The 20,382-nt window shown below is 39.1% G+C and overlaps 1 protein-coding gene across 2 annotated transcripts in view; it reads right to left on the bottom strand.

Annotated features, from left to right (window-relative positions):
- The window catches only part of LRCH2 (leucine rich repeats and calponin homology domain containing 2), a 112,372-nt gene that overhangs the window by 38,572 nt on the left and 53,418 nt on the right, over positions 1-20,382 (bottom strand). For both annotated transcript variants that reach the window (XM_065916349.1, XM_065916350.1), the window contains exon 6: positions 12,080-12,213. In XM_065916349.1, the coding sequence (XP_065772421.1) occupies positions 12,080-12,213 (134 nt within the window). The remainder of the gene's footprint in view (positions 1-12,079; positions 12,214-20,382) is intronic.

Raw genomic sequence — 20,382 nt, 5'->3', positions numbered from 1 at the left:
TCAGAAAAGCAGATAGTCCTGCTAGAAAATCATCTTGATAAAGACCTATTTTTCTTATGAGTTTATCAAATTTCTCCATATAATGCTGGAATGTTTTTTAACCTTAATACAACCATATCTTCATTATCTCTAAAAATATATTTAACTTCATAAATAAGAACCATTACATAATTAAGAGAAAAAAGGCCAAAAAAATGCCTGTAAAGCATTGAATAAGCAATTGTTTTGGTGTGAGGAAAGAGCTGTCCTTGCAAATTTCTGAATTACAGTATGTTACTCAGGCTGCAAAATAGTTTTCACTTGAATTTGCAAATTTACCATATACTCTACATTGACCATTCTATACTCTACCATATACTCTACATGACCATACATATGCCAAGAATCAGGCTAATTTTTTTAAAGTATTTTAAGTATTTAAGTATATAATACTTCACATTCCTTGTGAAAACTCTAGCAGGTTATTGGTGCTTTCTCATTTTACAGAAAAGGAAACAGGCCAGGAAGGGTTGAAAATATGACCCAATGACATACAACTTACAAATGGTAGTCTAAGTTTTAACCCAAGATTATCTAACACTGAAGTCCCTGATCGCCTATATTTCTTCCCCAAATACTGATTTTATACTTTTTAGGAGTATATCAACAAACTTAGGGAAGCAATTACCAAGGGTTAAGGCACTATGCTGAACACCTGAGATGAGATGCATTTTAATATGTTTGCTTTCAAAGCGATCTCAGCCCAGAGAGGGAGTATGCTTATCTGTTCTGAAGGATATAACAAAGGTAAATGGGGCTTCCCAGATGGTTGAGAGGTAAAGAATCCACCTGCCAAGCAGGAGACAAGGATTTGATCCCTGGGTCGGGAAGATCCCCTGGAGAAGGAAATGGTAACCCACTCCAGTATTCTTGCCTGGGAAATCACAGTCAGAGGAGCCTGGCAGGCTACAGTCCATGGGGTCGCAAAAGAGTCAGACACAACTTGCAGAATCAATAGCAAGAACAAAGGTAAATATAAATTTTTCCTTGGGAAGGTGAGGAAAGGCCTCACCCAAGAAAGCAGCATTTGAGATTAATCTTGAAGGATGAAAGACAACTGCTAGCATTTGCCGAGTGCCTACACTGTGTTAGATACTATGCCAGGTGCACCTCATATTTTGTTTATAATGAAATTGTACAATTTATGCATTATTATTTCTTCTTACAAATGAAGAAACAAAGCTAATAAAAGTTAACTTCCCAAGGTGAAATGTTATGACATTTACTGGCATCATTTAATGAACTAGTTGCCAGACACACATTTAATTCTCACAACAAGCTTATGAAGTATGCATTGTTAACATTTTAAATAAATAAACAGGCTCAGAGAGATTAAATAACTTGTATAGGCCAAGTAGGAATTATGAGATTAAACCATAATTAGAACTAAAATCCATCTGACTCCAAAGTCCAATAAAACTGGAAAAGGTCAGTTTTCATTCCAATCCCTAAGAAAGGCAATCCGAAAGAATGCTCAAACTACCGCACAATAGCACTCATCTCACACGCTAGTAAGGTAATGCTCAAAATTCTCCAAGCCAGGCTTCAGCAATACGTGAACTGAGAACTTCCAGATGTTTGAGCTGGTTTTAGAAAAGGCAGAGGAACCAGAGATCAAATTGCCAATATCCACTGGATCATCGAAAAACCAAGAGAGTTCCAGAAAAACATCTATTTCTGCTTTATTGACTATGCCAAAGCCTTCGACTGTGTGGATCAAAATAAACTGTGAAAAATTCTGAAGGAGATGGGAATACCAGACTACCTGACCTGCCTCTTGAGAAACCTGTATGCAGGAGAAGAAGCAACAGTTAGAACTGGACATGGGAAGATGGAGGAGGAATAGGACAGGGAGACCACTTTCTCCCCTACAAATTCATCGAAAGAACATTTGAACGCTAAGCAAACTGCACAAAACAACTTCTGATCGCTAGCAGAGGACATCAGGCGCCCAGAAAAGCAGCCCATTGTCTTTGAAAGGAGGTAGGACAAAATAAAAAGATAAAAAGAGAGACAAAAGAGCTAGGGACGGAGACCCATCCCAGGAAGGGAGCCGTGGTAGAGGAAGTTTCCAAACATCAGGAAACCCTCTCACTGGCGGGTCTGGGGGAAGATTTTGAATCTCAGAGGGCAACCTAACTGGGAGGAAAAATAAATAAAACTCACAGATTACATGCCTAAAAGCAAATCTCAGCAGAAAAGTACCCCAGACACTCGCACCCACCACTAGCAAGTGGGGGAGGAACAGAGAGGAGGGGGCGGCATTGTTTAGGGTAAGGACCGGGCCTGAATGCCCTGAGGGCAATCGGAGGGAGCTAACGTGAGATAGCAACTTAAACTGTGGGATAGCAAGAGAAAGAGAGAAAATTAACCTATGAAAAGAGCACAAACCGAACACACTGTCGGCTGCTGGCAGAACAAAAGAAAGACTGAGCAATTCCAGAGAAGAGCTAGCTGATGGCGGCTGACTGGCCCATCCCCGGTCGGAGGCAGGGGGAAGGAGAAAGGGGCAAACTCAGCCCCAGAGACGGCATCCCTTACCAAACTGCAAACAGGCTCCCAGTTTCTAACCACAGACATCCTGAGATTCTGGATGGTTGACATCTGCCAGGAAGGTCGTGGCTAGAGGCCAGCTCCCCAGAACAGACACAAGCTGCACCCAACCGGCGCCCACTCACGGAAACTAAGGCTGGGACCGTGGAGGGGATAAGGCACGCTGCACCCAGGCAGAGTGCGCTTCTCAAGCTCCTGGCTCCCTGAGCTGCTCCGGCAGGGGAAAGCACAAAATGCAGGCCCAACCGAGTCTGCGCTTTTGTGGAGTACCCGAAAACCGGAATCGCACGCCATGCAGGGCCCCCTCCATATAGAGCAGCCTGGAGCCTGAGCAGTGTAGACAGGGAAAGACACATGCCCTCCGCGAGCGGGGGCAAACCCACTGTGGCTGAAGACTGCGCGTGCTCCCCACACGCGCCAGTGATATCTGCAGCGCCCCTCCCTTCCCACAGCACGACTGAATAAGCAAATCCAAACAAGAGACCACCTCCGCCCACTTGTGTCAGGGCAGAAATTCTATACTGAAGAGACCTGCAAACAGAAGTCAAATAAACAAAGGGAACTGCTTCAGAAGTAACTGCTGCAACAGATTAAAATCCCTGTAGTTAACACCAACTACACCTGAAGGGGCCGATAGATAGCGAGAAGTGTAAGCTGGAACAAGGAGCTATTTGAAACTGAACTGAATCCATGCTGCCCACAACAGCTCCAGAGAAATTCCTAGATATATGTATACTGTTTTTTTTTTAATTAAAAAAAGTTTTTTTCTTTTCATTTCTTTTTTTTTAATTTTTTCTCTTTTATGTTCTTTTAAAATTCCCTAATACTCCTCTATTACTCCTTAATTTTCATTTTCATTCCCATATATTTTTACCACTTTTTTAATTAAATATTTTTTCTTTTTTTTCTTTCTTTCGTTTTCTTTTAAAGTCCTCTATTACTCCCCTATTACTCCTTAATTTTCATTTTCATTTCACTATAACCTTGAAAAAAAAGACCCTATTTTTAAAGCAAACTTTATATATTTCTTAATTTTTTTGTGTTTTTGTTTTTAATATTGTATTTTTAAGAGTCTAACCTCTACACTAGATTTTTAATCTTTGTTTTTCAGCATTTGATATCAACTTTGGACATTTAAGGATCCAATATTCAGTACCTAGTACTGAGTACCCAGTACTCAGGAGTGTGATGATTACCCTCTCCCCCTTTTGACTCGCCTTTTTCTCCCCCAGATCACCTCTATTTCCTCCCTCCCCTTTCTCTTCTCAGTCCAATTCTGTGAATCTCTGTGGGTGTTCTGGGCTATGGAGAACACTTAGGAAACAGAGTACTGCATAGATCTGTCTCTCTCCTCTTGAGTCCCCCCTTTTCTCCTGCTGCTCATCTCTATCTACTTCCTCCCTCTCCTCTTCTTCATGTAACTCTGTGAACCTCTCTGGTTGTCCCTCACGGTGGAGAATCTTTTCACAATTAACCTAGAAGTTTTATTATCAGTGCTGTATAGTTGGAGAAGCCTTGAGGCTACTGGAAGAATAAAACTGAAAGCCAGAGTCAGGAGACTTAAGCCCAAAACATGAGAACACCAGAGGACTCCTGACTACAGGGAACATTGAGTAATAACAGATCATCCAAAAGCCTCCATACCTACACTGAAACGAACCACCACCCAAGAGCCAATAAGTTCCAAGCAAGTCATACCATGCAAATTCTTCAGCAACACAAGAACATAGCCCTTAGGGTCAACATACAGGCTGCCCCAAGTCACACCAAACACACAGACCCATCTCAAAACTCACTAATGGACACTCCACTACACTCCAGAAAGAAAAACTCCAGTTCCACGCACCAGAACACTGATGCAATCTTCCCTAACCAAGAAACCTTGACAAGCCAATCGTCCAACCCCACCCACTGGGAGAAAGCTCCACAATAAAAAGGAACCACAGACCACCAGAATACAGAAAGGCCACTCCAAACACACCAATCTAAATAAGATAAAAAGGCAGAGAAATACCCAACAGGTAAAGGAACATGAAAAATGCCCACCAAGCCAAACAAAAGAGAGGGAGATAGGGAATCTACCTGAAAAAGAATTTAGAATAATGATAATAAAAATGATTCAAAATCTTGAAAACAAAATGGAGTTACAGATAAATAGCCTGGAGACAAGGACTGAAAAGGTGCAAGAAATGTTTAACAAGGACCTAGAAGAAATAAGAAAGAGTCAATTAAAAATGAATAATGCAATAAATGAGATCAAAAACACTCTGGAGGGAACCAACAGTAGAATAACGGAGGCAGAAGATATGATAAGTGAGGTAGAAGATAAAATGGTGGAAATAAATGAAGCAGAGAGGAAAAAACAAAAAAGAATCAAAAGAAATGAGGACAACCTCAAGGACCTCTGGGACAATGTGAAACACCCCAACATCCGAATCATAGGAGTCCAAGAAGAAGAAGACAAAGAGAAAGACCATGAGAAAATACTCGAGGAGATAATAGCTGAAAACTTCCCTAAAATGGGGAAGGAAATATTCACACTAGTCCAAGAAACCCAGAGAGTCCCAAACAGGATAAATCGAAGGCAAAACACCCCAAGACACATATTAATCAAATTAATAAAGATCAAACACAAAGAACAAATATTAAAAGCAGCAAGGGGGAAACAACAAATAACACACAAAGGGATTCCCATAAGGATAACAGATGATCTATCAATAGAAACTCTTCAGGCCAGAAGGGAATGGCAGGACATAAAGTAATGAAAGAGAATAACCTACAACCCAGATTACTGTACCAAGCAAGGATCTCACTCAGATATGAGGAATTCAAAAGCTTTACAGACAAGCAAAAGCTGAGAGAATTCAGCACCACCAAACCATCTCTTCAACAAATGCTAAAGGATCTTCTCTAGACAGAAAACACAGAAAGGCTGTATAAAGGCGAACCCAAAGCAACAAAGTAAATGGCAACGGGACCATACCTATCAATAATTATGTTAAATGTAAACGGGTTGAATGCCCCAACCAAAAGACAAAGACTAGCTGAATGGATACAAAAACAAGACCCCTATATATGCTGTCTACAAGAGACCCCCTCAAAACAAGGGACACATACAGACTGAAAGTGAAGGGCTGGAAAAAAATATTTCACGCAAAAGGAGACCAAAAGAAAGCAAGAGTCACAATACTCATATCAGATAAAATAGACTTTAAAATGAAGGCTGTGAAAACAGACAAAGAAGGACACTACATAATGATCAAAGGATCAATCCAAGAAGAAGATATAACAATTATAAATATATATGCACCCAACACAGGAGCCCCGCAATATGTAAGGCAAATGCTAACAAGTATGAAAGGGGAAATTAACAATAACACAATAATGGTGGGACACTTTAATATCCCACTCACACCTATGGATAGATCAGCTAAACAGAAAATTAACAAGTAAACACAAACTTTAAATGACACAATGAACCAGCTAGACCTAATTGATATCTATAGGACATTTCACCCCAAAACAATCAATTTCACCTTTTTCTCAAGTGCACACGGAACCTTCTCCAGAATATATCACAGCATGGGCCATAAATCTAGCTTTGGTAAATTCAAAAAAATTGAAATCATTCCAGTCATCTTTTCTGACCACAATGCAGTAAGACTAGATCTCAATTGCAGGAAAAAAAATTATTAAAAATTCAAACATATGGAGGCTAAATAACATGCTTCTGAATAACCAACTAATCATAGAAGAAATCAAAAAAGAAATCAAAATGTGCATAGAAACGAATGAAACTGAAAGCACAACAACCCAAAACCTATGGGACACTGTAAAAGCAGTGCTAAGGGGAAGGTTCATAGCGTTACAGGATTACCTCAAGAAACAAGAAAAAAGGCAAATAAGTAACCTAGCTCTATACCTAAAGCAACCAGAGAAGGAAGAAATGAAGAACCCCAGGGTTAGTAGAAGGAAAGAAATCTTAAAAATTAGGGCAGAAATAAATGTGAAAGAAACAAAAGAGACCATAGCAAAACTCAACAATCTAAAAGCTGGTTTTTTGAAAAGTTAAACAAAATTGACAAACCATTAGCCAGACTCATCAAGAAACAAAGGGAGAAGAACCAAGTCAACAAAATTAGAAATGAAAATGGAGAGATCACAACAGACAACACTGAAATACAAAGGATCATAAGAGATTACTACCAGCAGCTCTGTGCCAATAAAATGGACAATTTGGAAGAAATGGACAAATTCTTAGAAAAGTATAACTTTCCAAAACTGAACCAGGAAGAAATAGAAGATGTTAACAGACCATCACAAGCACGGAAATCAAAACTGTAATCAGAAATCTTCCAGCAAACAAAAGCCCAGGACCAGATGGCTTCACAGCTGAATTCTACCAAAAATTTAGAGAAGAGCTAACACCTATCTTACTGAAACTCTTCCAGAAAATTGCAGAAGAAGGCAAACTCCCAAACTCATTCTATGAGGCCACCATCACCCTAATTCCAAAACCAGACAAAGATGCCACAAAAAAAGAAAACTACAGGCCAATATCACTGATGAAGATAGATGCTGAAGCTGAAACTCCAGTACTTTGGCCACCTCATGATATGAAGAGTTGACTCGTTGGAAAAGACCCTGATGCTGGGAGGGATTGGGGGCAGGAGGAGAAGGGGACAACAGAAGATGAGATGGCTGGATGGCATCACCGACTCGATGGGCATGAGTTTGAGTAAACTCTGGGAGTTGGTGATGGACAGGGAGGCCTGGCGTGCTGCGATTCATGGGGTCGCAAAGAGTCGGACACAACTGAGCAACTGAACTGAACTGATACTATACTAAGATACATTGGTCTGTTTGAAACAGATGACAATGATAATAATAAGCTATTTGTTGAGGAATTAATAAGACATTGTGATAAATACTCTATATGCATTATTTCATTCAATCCTGACAACATCCGTATGATTGTTTTCCTTTTCACATACAAGAAAGCTAAAAACCAGAGATAATATATGACACAAGGACATACAGTTATTAAGAGTTGGAGAAGACCTTCATGAGGATATTATGTCTGACTCCAAAAACTGAAGATAAGTATAACTACTGCAATGCCTATATAGAATAAAGAGTTTACAAAATATCAAGGAAAGATATTCTAAGTAGTAAGCACCATATAACCAAGAACATGACTGAGAAACTAGAAAGTACATACAAGAACTTTCTATGTAATTCAATACCAGCTCTGTGTGAGAGATAAGCACCCCCAAGAGCCACAAATAAACTCTTTTGATCTACTCTATCCAATACAGTAGCCACTAGTCATCCTTGCCAACTGAGCATTTGTAATGTAACTAGTCCAAATTGAGACATGCTATAAATGTAAAATACACACTAGATTTCAAAGATTTACAAGAAAGTAAAATAACTCACTAGTTTTTTATGTGTAATTATATATTGAAATTTCAATTATGTAGAAGCTTTATACAGTCAGCAAAAATAAGACAGGGGCCTGACTGTGGCTCAGATCATGAACTGCTTATTGCCAAATTCAAACTTAAAATGAAGAAAGTAAGGAAAACCAGAAGACCATTCAGGTATGACCTAAATCAAATCCCTTACAATTATACAGTGGAAGTGACAAATAGATCCAAGGGATTAGATCTGATAGATTGCCAGAAGAACTATGGATAGAGGTTCAAGACACTGTACAGGTGGTGGTGATCAAGACCATCTCCAAGAAAAAGAAATGCCAAAAGGCAAAATGGTTGTCTGAGGAAACCTTACAAATAGCAGAGAAAAGAAGAAAAGCTGAAGGCAAAGGAGAAAAGGAAAGATATACACATCTGAATGCAAAGGTCCAAGGAATAGCAAGGAGAGGTAAAAAAGCCTTCCTCCATGATCAATGCAAAGAAATAGAGGAAAACAGTAGAATGGGAAATACTAGAGATCTCTTCAAGAAAATGAGAGATACCAAGGGAACATTTCATGCAAAGATGGGCACAATAAAGGACAGAAATGTTAAGGACCTAACAGAAGCAGAAGATATTAAGACAAGGTGGCAAGAATACACAAAAGAACTATACAAAAAAATCTTAGTGACCCAGATTACCATGATGGTGTGATCACTCACCTACATCCAGACATCCTGCAATGCAAAGTCAAGTGAGCTTTAGGAAGCATCACTACAAACAAAGCTAGTGAATGTGATGGGATTCCAGCTAAGCCATTTCAAATCCTAAAAGAGGCTGCTGTGAAAGTGCTGCACTTAATATGCCAGCAAATTTGGAAAACTCAGCAGTGGCCACAGGACTGGAAAAGGTCAGTTTTCATTCCAATCCCAAAGGCAGGCAATGGCAAAGAATGCTCAAACTACAGCACAATTGCAAGCATCTCACACGCTAGCAAACTAATGCTCAAAATTCTCCAAGCCAGGCTTCAACAGTATATGAACCAAGAACTTCCAGATGTTCAAAGCTGGATTTAGAAAAGGCAGAGGAACCAGAGATCAAATTGCTAACATCCATTGCATAAAAGAAAAACCAAGAGAGTTCCAGAAAAACATTTACTTCTGCTTTACTGACTATGCCAAAACCTTTGACTATGCAGATCACAACAAACTGTGGAACATTCTTAAAGAGATGGGAATACCAGAACACCTGACCTTCCTCCTGAGAAATGTGTATGCAGGTCAAGAAGCAACAGTTAGAACTGGACATGGAACAACAGACTGGTTCCAAATTGAGAAAGGAGTACATCAAGGCTCTAGATTGTCACCCTGCATATTTCACTCATATATAGAGTTCATCATGCAAAATGCCGGGCTGGATGAAGCACAAGCTGGAGTCAAGATTGCTGGGAGAAATATCAATGGCCTCAGATATGCAGATGACACCACCATTATGGCAGAAAGTGAAAAGGAACTGAAGAGCCTGTTGATTAAAGTGAACGAGGAGAGTGAAAAAGTTGGCTTAAAACTTAACATTCAAAAAACTAAAATCATGGCATCTGGTCCCATCACTTCATGGCAAATAGATGGGGGGAAAATGGAAACAGACTTTATTTTCAGACTTTATTTTCTTGGGCTCCAAAATCCTTGCAGATGGTGACTGCAGCCATGAAATTAAAAGATGCTTGCTCCTTAGAAGAAAAGCTATGACAAACCTAGACAGCATATTAAAAAGAGACATATAAAAAATAGTTACTTTACTGACAAAGGTCTATCTAGTCAAAGTTATGGTTTTTCCAGTAGTCATGTATGGATGTGAGTTAGACCATAAAGAAAGCTGAGTGCTGAAAAATTGATGCTTCTGCAACTGTGGTGTTGGAGAAGACTCTTGAGAGTCCCTTGGACTGCAAGGAGATCAAACCAGTCCATCCTAAAGGAAATCAGTTCTGAATATTCACTGAAAGGACTGATGCTGAAACTGAAGCTTCAATACTTTGGCCACCTGATGAGAAGAACTGACTCATTTGAAAAGACCCTGATGCTGGGAAAGACTGCAGGCAAGAGGAGAAGGGGATGACAGAGGATGAGATGGTTGGATGGCATCACCGACTCGATGATAATGAGTTTGAGCAAGCTCCACGTGTTAGTGATGGACAGGGAAACCTGGCATGCTGTAGGCCATGGGGTCACAAAGAGTTGGACACAACTGAGCAACTGAACTGAACTGACATATTGAAATGACATTTTTACTATATTGGGTAATGTAACATGCATTATTAAAATTAATTTATTATTTTTTAAATAGGTTACAATAACATTTAAAAATTACTAATGTGGTTCATATTGCCTTTCTATTGGATGGCACTGCTAAACACCATCTTCCAAGTCTATCTGAATTCTTTCCACTCCTTTTCATCTCTACTGCAATAACCCTATTCTAGATCCCTTGATCTTTTGGTAGTACCACAACACCCTAAGTATTCCCTGTGTTTTTACTTGTTTGCTTCCAATGTATTCTCTCTATAAGGGCCAAAATAGTTTCTTTAAAAATAATTTAATCATGTTATCCTCCTGTTTATAATTTTCCAATGACTTCCCACTGTACTTTAAATAAAATTCAAACTTCTTACCACAGCCTCCAAAGCCCCCATATAACTTCAGCCCTGACTAACTTTCCAAAGTCAACTTGTACCACAATGCTGGTCTCCTCTCAGTTTTTATAACATACCAAGTTTCTTCCTAACTTAAGACCTTTGCACATGCCATTATTTCTGCCTGAAATGCTCTTTCCCTCACACTTTCCACAGCTAGCTTTTCTCCTTTCAGGTCTTGACTTAAGACCTTCCCAAAGAGACACTCCCCAACCACACTGCTGAAACATGCTGCTTCCCTTCAAAGCAGTCACCACAATTTGAAATTATGTGTGTGTGTCTGTGTTCTTGTTTTATTTAACAACTAACTCCTCCACTAGAATGTGAGCTCCATGAGGGCTGAGGACAATATGTAATTCAACAAACCCTGAATCTACTGGTAGGCACTCAACTTAAATAAATAAATGACTAACATAATGAATGCCATTACTAAAGTAATTTTGAAATAAATATAAAAGCATACTAATAGAGATTAGTATATGAATTAATTCTAATTTTTGTAGAATTGTTTGGTCTACTATCATTTATAATATTAAGCAAACTAATCTTTGGCAACTAAATGTAATGCTCAGATGCTTAATCATTCTAAGGCAACAAAAATATTTAAGAAAAATCTTATTTTGGATTCAAGAACTTGCACTGTTAACAATAATACTTACAATGCTGGCATTTCACGTAGTCTTAACTATGCCACAAATACGATAACAAATTTTTAAATATTTTAGTCAGGGATAGTCTCCCTTTGTATAGTCTCATCCCACTCCAAATTATTTTCCATACTATTGGATGGAATTATGTTTTCATAAAATCTTTCAGACCAATCTACATCTCAAGAGGATGAATTAAAAACAAAATATCAAATCTAACATTTCAAAATCTTTTGAGGAAAAAAATACCAATATCAAACAGAATATCAATGATAAATCATCCCTGATCCATATAGAAATGAATAAAAAATATCCATATAGAAATGCATCAAGAAAATGGAGGTGAAAGGTAACCACAAATGTCTTACTCTTCCACTAACTTCAGTTCAAAGTCAAATTCTACTTATTACAAATGTACAGCACAGTGATCACAGAACATTAACAGTTGTCAAGTGCTGAGAAATTAGTTCTTCTGTACTAGAATGTCAGAAGTACACTTTACATTTTACTACTAAAAGCTTTAATAATAAATTTTTTGAGAAAATTCCAAATTTATTCTACTATCAGAGGTTCACTCTATGATGGTGATATTTCACTTCAGCTAATTATTGATTTTAACACTGGAGCAATCATCCTAAGTATATTCAGTTCACTCAAGATAAACAAATATCATCTATATATACAGAGAAGACACCATCGTCATAAAATTAGAATATTACAGAATATTACATTACCTGTCTGTGAGAGGTTGGGAGGGCATTCTTTTACTCAATGATGGAAGATCCAGAGAATCTGGTTTCTTATCCATTCTGCAACATGCTTGGATATTTAAGTATTTAAATATGTGTACTTTACCTTTTAAACATATCTGTCAATAAATAATAGAGCAAGATTATAGTTCCAAATATAAAGTCATTCACCAATTTATTAATAAATTTTAATAACTTCAAATTACTCTGAGATATAACAATCATGATAGATACTTTACATATTTAAATACTTTGTACTTTGGACACTAGGTGACAAAAATCTGACAGCACTGACAATAACTAAAACTATTGTGGTCTCTGTTCTTATTAGAAAAAACTAAGTCAATTTTTCTGGATTTCCCTGAACTATTTTGTTAAAAGCACAATGTATAAACCACTAAACAATATAAAATTTATAATTCATAAAAGTTGCCTTCACTAGAAAAAATGCTGCTGCTGCTGCTGCTGCTGCTGCTAAGTCGCGTCAGTCACGTCCAACTCTGTGTGACCCAAGACAGCAGCCCACCAGGCTCCTCCATCCCTGGGATTTTCCAGGCAAGAATACTGGAGTGGGCTGCCATTTCCCTCTCCAGTGCATGAAAGTGAAAAGTGAAAGTGAAGTCACTCAGTCGTGTCCGACTCCTCGTGACCCCATGGACTCTAACCCACCAGGCTCCTCCGTCCATGGGATTTCCCAGGCAAGAGTACTGGAGTGGGTTGCCATTGCCTTCTCCAGAAAAAATGAAAAGAAATATATTCATTGTAGTGGTAAGAACAGAAGAAAAATAAAAAAACAACCCATGTAATTCTTTAAAGTAACCTCATCAGAACCACTAGGTCTAAACACTGGAAGAAAGTTAATCAAAAGAGTGCAAATACAGGATAAATTTGTTGAAAGGTGTGATGGTAAGCCACTTAAAATAAAACAAAACAAATTTTTAAATGGTCAATTCAACTAATATAATATCCAGGAAAATTATTTTCATTGGTAATAAAGAAAAAGAATAATGAGAGGGAAAATACTGTGTGAAAGAAAGTATTTTATATAAAAAGATATACTAATGAGCAGTAGGGAAACAATAAGTTGGCTTTACAAAGGATAACTGCAGTCACCATAAATGTTATCAAATAAGTATTTCTCAAAATTTAGAATAGAAAATGTTGTTTTATGGATGCACATAACCTAGCAACACACAAAAACAATCAATAAAGAAAACAATAGAAATAGCACATTAAAACGTAATTATCATTCCAGGTAGAAAGAAAAAACAGTTCTTAGATAAATCTAATAGATACCAGATCTGACCTGACCACTGAAAAATTTCATTTAAAAGGAAAATGTAAACCATTTGTGCTTTAGAACATAAATATATTACCAGTTAAAATGTATCCTATTATCCATCCAAATTTGTAAAAATTATCTATTTCCAAATTAAATGCTGATAAATTACTTTTGTAAATTTAATTTATATCATCATAATTCACATACAGCTTTAAAATTAAAGAGAATTATAAAACAGTTAACAAAAAATTAAGCCCCTGTTCCGCTCCTTTCAATTTCTAAGACCCAGTCCCCACATTTAACTCTCAGTTGGTCTCTGCTTTTTACCTTCATATTTATAAATAACATGGTTCTAGTGGTATTTTTTATTTTTCAATTATAGATTTTATTTATCGAGGTCTTACTAAGGAACATGAGGACTTAGATTTCTTGTGTTATCACTACCACTGACATACCAGATAGATGGGCCCCAGGCTGAGCAGCTGAAATCTGTCCCCTGTGGACAGATACTTCAAGATAAAGATAATGGCAGGAACAAGGAGGAGCTGAGTCCTGCTTGAACTTGGATAAAAGATAAAGAGACCACATATTTCTCATTCTTAAGGTCAAAGAGGCCTCTCTGACTACACATGTGCAGAAAGGTTCCTCAGTAGATCAGAGAAAGGAGGGGGCACCAGACCATAATATGCTCTTCTTCCCAGAAGCACTTGCCTTGGAATCCATCGTTGCTAAGAGATGCACACACACACACACACAGGGAAGGACTCTGAGTTAAACCAAATAGGAATTCAGAGCCAGGCAAAAGCAAGATGACTGGCCAAAGGAGACTTGGAAAAAGTGCCCTATATGAGTGATTTAGGACTGGTGTGCTCCTCCCCACTGGTAGGGGTGGGGAAGTGGGGGGGGGGGCAGTGCTCGGGGTCTGCCACACACACTTTCTCTCCAGGTATGTATCTCTGCCTTGCTTCTGTCTTAAACAAACTGTTTCTCTGTGTGCTCTCCGACTTGCGTATGTTAGTTGCTGAGTTGTGTTCAACTCTTTGCAACCCCATGGACTGTACCCCACTGGGCTCACCTGTCCATGGACTTTTCCAGGCAAGAATACTGGAGTGGGTTGCCATAACCTTCTCCAGGGGACCATCCCCACCCAGGAATCGATCCTGGGTCTCCTGCATTGCAGACAGATACTTTATCCATAGTCTGAGCCACCAGGGAAGTGCTGTGTCTCTAATAAAAAACTATGTACCTGTTTTTCCAGTTTTTGCCTCCTTGAAACATTCTTACTTTCAAACAAGGGCAAGAGCCAGGGAAATTTTGCTTCTAACCTCTAGGCAGAGGTTCAATTCCTAGACAGGGAACTAAAATGTTGCTTCAAGCCACTGCTCACTGCCATCTGCATGAGACCAGCACCACTATCACATATCATCAAACCACCATATTCGCATCACCAATCCCTATCAATTCATATAAACATACTTCCTTCCTCTTCAGAAGAATAACATAGTGGTTGGAACATGAAATTTGGATTTAAGATTGCCTTGGTTTGAAACCAGGCTCCCCACATGCTAGTCATGTGACTTTGGACACGACAGGAAACAGCTACAGCTCTGTTTTCTCTTATATAAAATGAAATATAATGACAGTACCTATTTTATAGGGTTGCTATAAGAAATGAGTGAATGCATGTAAAGCATTTTCAATACAGTGCTTGGAGCATTGGTAAGTGCCATATAAATTTTTGATATTATTACATCTATGTCACAATTTTTCATTAAATCAAAATCTTGTATTTACAACAATATGACTAAGAAAGCAGTCACAGATGAACCACAGAGGTTAGATTCATTTCCTAAGTTTTTGTTTTTCCTAAAGCGACTACTTGCCCCATTTTTCTACTTTGCTTAATTTTCTGATGTGAAGAACTGACTCATTGGAAAAGACCCTGATGCTGGGAAAGATTGAAGGCAGGAGGAGAAGGGGACGACAGAGGATGAGATGGCTGGATGGCATCACCGACTCAATGGACATGACTTTGAGTAAGCTCTGGGAGTTGGTGATGGACAGGGAAGCCTGGTGTGCTGCAGCCCATGGGGTTGCAGAGTCGGACATGACTGAGCATCTGAACTGAACTGATAATTTTCTGTGTGCCTACTACTAATTCATTCCTGACTCTGACAGAACGGCAAAATGTCTCTCCATACTGATAAATACATCAAGTCAGTTATCAACTTCTTACTGTTTTTCTATTTTCTTTTGGGAGACAACCCTTTCCCCACCAAACTGATTGGCTGCTAGACTCTAGGTCCATGCATACCAGTCTGTCTTAAACATGAAGAATTCTTCTTAATTTGTTCCTTCGTTTTGATATAGTACACCCTCTACCGGCTTTCTAGTCAAGTGTGCAGGACAGCTAAAATTTCTCAGATCTATCTTACAATTGACTGATAGTTTGACTTTACAAATTTGAGAATATTCCTTCAGTCACTGAAGGCATCATTCTAACATCTTCTAGTTCCCCATGCTGCTGCTAAGAAGTCATTCTGATTACCACCGCTATGAATGTGACCCATTTTGTCTTCATGGAAGCCTTTCAGTCTCTGTCTTTCATGTTAGAAATTATTTCTACAATGTCTAGTGATCCATGGATGTCTGTTCACTTTCAAAAGAAAAATGATAAGAAGTCAAATGGAAGCTCTGTGTAAGAAGAAGTTTATCAAAGATCAACTCGTGTCTAGAGAACAGATCGTGACTGTACACTGCTTCAGGGGTCTGCCAATGATCAGTATACCTACAGGTCTTTTCTCATAGTTCAATCAGTCTACCAAGAGAGAAATCATCCATCCTAAGTCACATGAGAGACACTGCAAGCATTCTGGGAGCCAAGCAAGAGAAGTCTACTGACACTCCCAACATTCAGTATATATGCATTCAGTGTTGTCAATATGGGATCTCATTCGTGTCCATAGCTGTACCTGCAGCCCCTAACTCTGGTTGAGTCTCTCTGGAGCTGTGCTATCCAATATAGTAGTCACTAGCCACATGTGGCTATTTAATCTAAGTGAAACTAAAAATGCAATAATTCAATCACACTATATACTTTCAAGTGCTCAACAGCCACTTGTGGCTACCATATAGGACAGTACAAATATAGAACATTTCCATCATTACAGAAAGTTCGAATAGAGAGCACTGCTCTAAAGAGTAAACTCCAGGCTTATGCTGAGGGAAGGAATGATACTCATTTCGCTGATGACCTGAGGAAGAAAATCTGAGAGAATCCACCTACTCCGCAGAGTAAACCCGAGGTTTCTGCTAAGGCAAGGGAGGGGAAGTTATGTAGCTGCAAACCTAAGGGCAAAATCAGTGCAAATTTAGGCCTGTATTGTTGAATATATAAACAACTAGTCATGTAAAATTATTGAAATTTCAATTAATGAAAATAAAATTAAAGTGAAAATTTTGTTCCTTAGTCACACTAGCCATATATCAAATACTCAATAGTAATAGAAGAAAACAACAGAATGGGAAAAACTAGAGATATCTTCAAGAAAATGAGAGATACCAAGGGAACATTTCATGCAAAGATGGGCACAATAAAGGACAGAAAAGTTAAGGACCTAACAGAAGCAGAAGATATTAACACAAGGTGGCAAGAATACACAAAAGAACTATACAAAAAAGATCTTAGTGACCCAGATAACCTCGATAGTGTGTTCACTCGCCTACATCCAGACATCCTGCAATGCAAAGTCAAGTGGGCCTTAGGAACATCACTACAAACAAAGCTAGTGAAGGTGATGGGATTCCAGCTAAGACATTTCAAATCCTAAAAGAGGCTGCTGTGAAGGTGCTGCACTCAATATGCCAGCAAATTTGGAAAACTCAGCAGTGGCCACAGGACTGGAAAAGGTCAGTTTTCATTCCAATCCCAAAGAAAGGCAATGCCAAAGAATGTTCAAACTATGGCACAATTGCAAGCATCTCACACGCTAGCAAAGTAATGCTCAAAAGTCTCCAAGCCAGGCTGCAACAGTACATGAACTGTGATCTTCCAGATGGTCAAAGCTGGATTTAGAAAAGGCAGAGGAACCAGAGATCAAATTGCCAACATCCGTTGGATCATAGAAAAAGCAAGAGAATTCCAGAAAAACATCTACTTCTGCTTCATTGACTATACTAAAGCCTTTGACTGTGTGGATCACAACAAACTGTGAAACATTCTTAAAGAGATGGGAATACCACCAACCTGACCTGTCTCCTGACAAACTTTTATGCAGGTCAAGAAGCAAGTTAGAAACGGACATGAAAGAGTGAACCGGTTTCAAATTGAGAAAGGAATACATCAAGGCTGTATATTGTCACCCTGCATATTTCACTTATATATAGAGTACATCACACAAAATGCTGGACTGGATGAAGTACAAGCTGGAATCAAGACTGCTGGGAGAAATATCAATAACCTCAGACATGCAGAAGACACCACCATTATGGCAGAAAGCGAAAAGGAACTGAAGAGCCTCTTGAGGAAAGTGAAAGAGGAGAGTAAAAAAGCTGGCTTCAAACACAAAATTCAAAAAACTAAAATCATGGCATCCAGTTCCATCACTTCATGGCAAATAAATGGGAAAACAATGGAAACAGTGACATAATTTATTTTCGTGGGTTCCAAAATCCTTGCAGATGGTGACTGCAGCCATGAAATTAAGATACTTGCTCCTTGGAAGAAAAGCTATGACATACCTAGACAGCATATTGCAGAGAAGGCAATGGCACCCCACTCCAGTACTCTTGCCTGGAAAATTCCATGGATGGAAGAGCCTGGTGGGCTGCAGTCCATGGGGTCGCTAAGAGTCAGACACGACTGAGCAACTCCACTTTCACTTTTCACTTTCATGCACTGGAGAAGGGCATGGGAACCCACTCCAGTGTCCTTGCCTGGAGAATCCCAGGGATGGGGGAGCCTGGTGGGCTGCCTTCTATGAGATCACACAGAGTCAGACATGACTGAAGCTACTTAGCAGCAGTAGCAGCAGACAGCATATTGAAAAGGAGAGACATTACTTTACTGACAAATGTCTGTCTAGTCAAAGTTATGGTTTTTCTAGTAATCATGTGTAAATGTGAGAGTTGGACCATAAAGAAGTTCAGTTCAGTTCATTTCAATTCAGTCAGTCATGTCCAACTCTTTGCAACCCCATCGACTGCAGCACGCCAGGCTTCCCTGTCCGTCACCGACTCCCGGAGCTTGCTCAAACTCATGTCCACTGAGTCGGACATGTCATCCAACCATATCATCCTCTGTCGTCCCCTTCTCCTCCTGCCTTCAATTTTTCCCAGCATCAGGGTCTTTCCAAATGAGTCAGCTCTTTGCATGAGGTAGCCAAAGTATTGGCGTTTCAGCTTCAACATTAGTCCTTCCAATGAATATTCAGCACTGATTTCCTTTAGGATTGACTGGTTGGATCTCCTTGCAGTCCAAGGGACTCTCAAGAGTCTCTCCAACACCACAGTTCAAAAGCATCAATTCTTTAGCACTCAGCTTTCTTTATACTCCAACTCTAACATCCATACATGACTACTTGAAAAACCATAGCCTTGACTAGACAGACCTTTGTGGACAAAGTAATGTCTCTGCTTTTTAATATGCTGTCTAGTTTGGTCATAAATTTCCTTCCAAGGAGCAAACGTCTTTTAATTTCATGGCTGCAATCACCATCTGCAGGGATTTTAGAGCCCCCAAAATAAAGTCAGGCTCTGTTTCCACTGTTTCCCCAAATATTTCCCATGAAGTGATGGGACTGAATGCCATAATCTTAGTTGTCTGAATGTTGAGTTCTTTTTTTTTTAATTTTATTTCATTAGTTGGAGGCCAATTACTTCACAACATTTCAGTGGGTTTTGTCATACATTGACACGAATCAGCCATAGAGTTACACGTATTCCCCATCCCGATGCCCCCTCCCACCTCCCTCTCTACCCAACTCCTCTGGGTCCTCCCAGTGCACCAGGCCCGGGCACTCGCATCTCACCTGGGCTAGTGATCTGTTTCACCATAGATAATATACATGCTGTTCTTTTGAAACATCCCACCCTCACCTTCTCCCACAGAGTTCAAAAGTCTGTTCTGTACTTCTGTGTCTCTTTTTCTGTTTTGCATATAGGGTTATCATTACCATCTTTCTAAATTCCATATATATGTGTTAGTATGCTGTAATGTTCTTTATCTTTCTGGCTTACTTCACTCTGTATAACGGGCTCCAGTTTCATCCATCTCATTAGAACTGATTCAAATGAATTCTTTTTAACGGCTGAGTAATATTCCATGGTGTATATGTACCACAGCTTCCTTATCCATTCATCTGCTGATGGGCATCTAGGCTGCTTCCATGTCCTGGCTATTATAAACAGTGCTGTGATGAACACTGGGGTGCACGTGTCTCTTTCAGATCTGGTTTCCTCAGTGTGTATGCCCAGAAGTGGTATTGCTGGGTCATATGGCAGTTCTATTTCCAGTTTTTTTGGTGCTGGGAAAACTGGTCAACCACTTGTAAAAGAATGAAACTAGAACACTTTCTAACACCAGACACAAAAATAAACTCAAAATGGATTAAAGATCTAAATGTAAGACCAGAAAATATAAAACTCCTAGAGGAGAACATAGACAAAACATTCTCCGACATAAATCTCAGCAGGATCCTCTATGACCCACCTCCCAGAATATTGGAAATAAAAGCAAAACTAAACAAATGGGACCTAATGAAACTTAAAAGCTTCTGCACTACAAAGGAAACTATAAGGTGAAAAGACAGCCCTCAGATTGGGAGAAAATAATAGCAAATGAGGAAACAGACAAAGGATTAATCTCAAAAATATACAAGCAACTCCTGAAGCTCAATTCCAGAAAAATAAATGACCCAGTCAAAAAATGGGCCAAAGAAGTAAACAGCCATTTCTCCAAAGAAGACATACAGATGGCTAACAAACACATGAAAAGATGCTCAACATC

Source organism: Muntiacus reevesi, chromosome X (assembly GCF_963930625.1).
Source record: "Muntiacus reevesi chromosome X, mMunRee1.1, whole genome shotgun sequence".
NCBI lineage: Eukaryota > Metazoa > Chordata > Mammalia > Artiodactyla > Cervidae > Muntiacus > Muntiacus reevesi.
The sequence above is the reverse complement of the archived record's forward strand: the minus strand, read 5'-3'. Positions and strand labels throughout refer to the sequence as shown.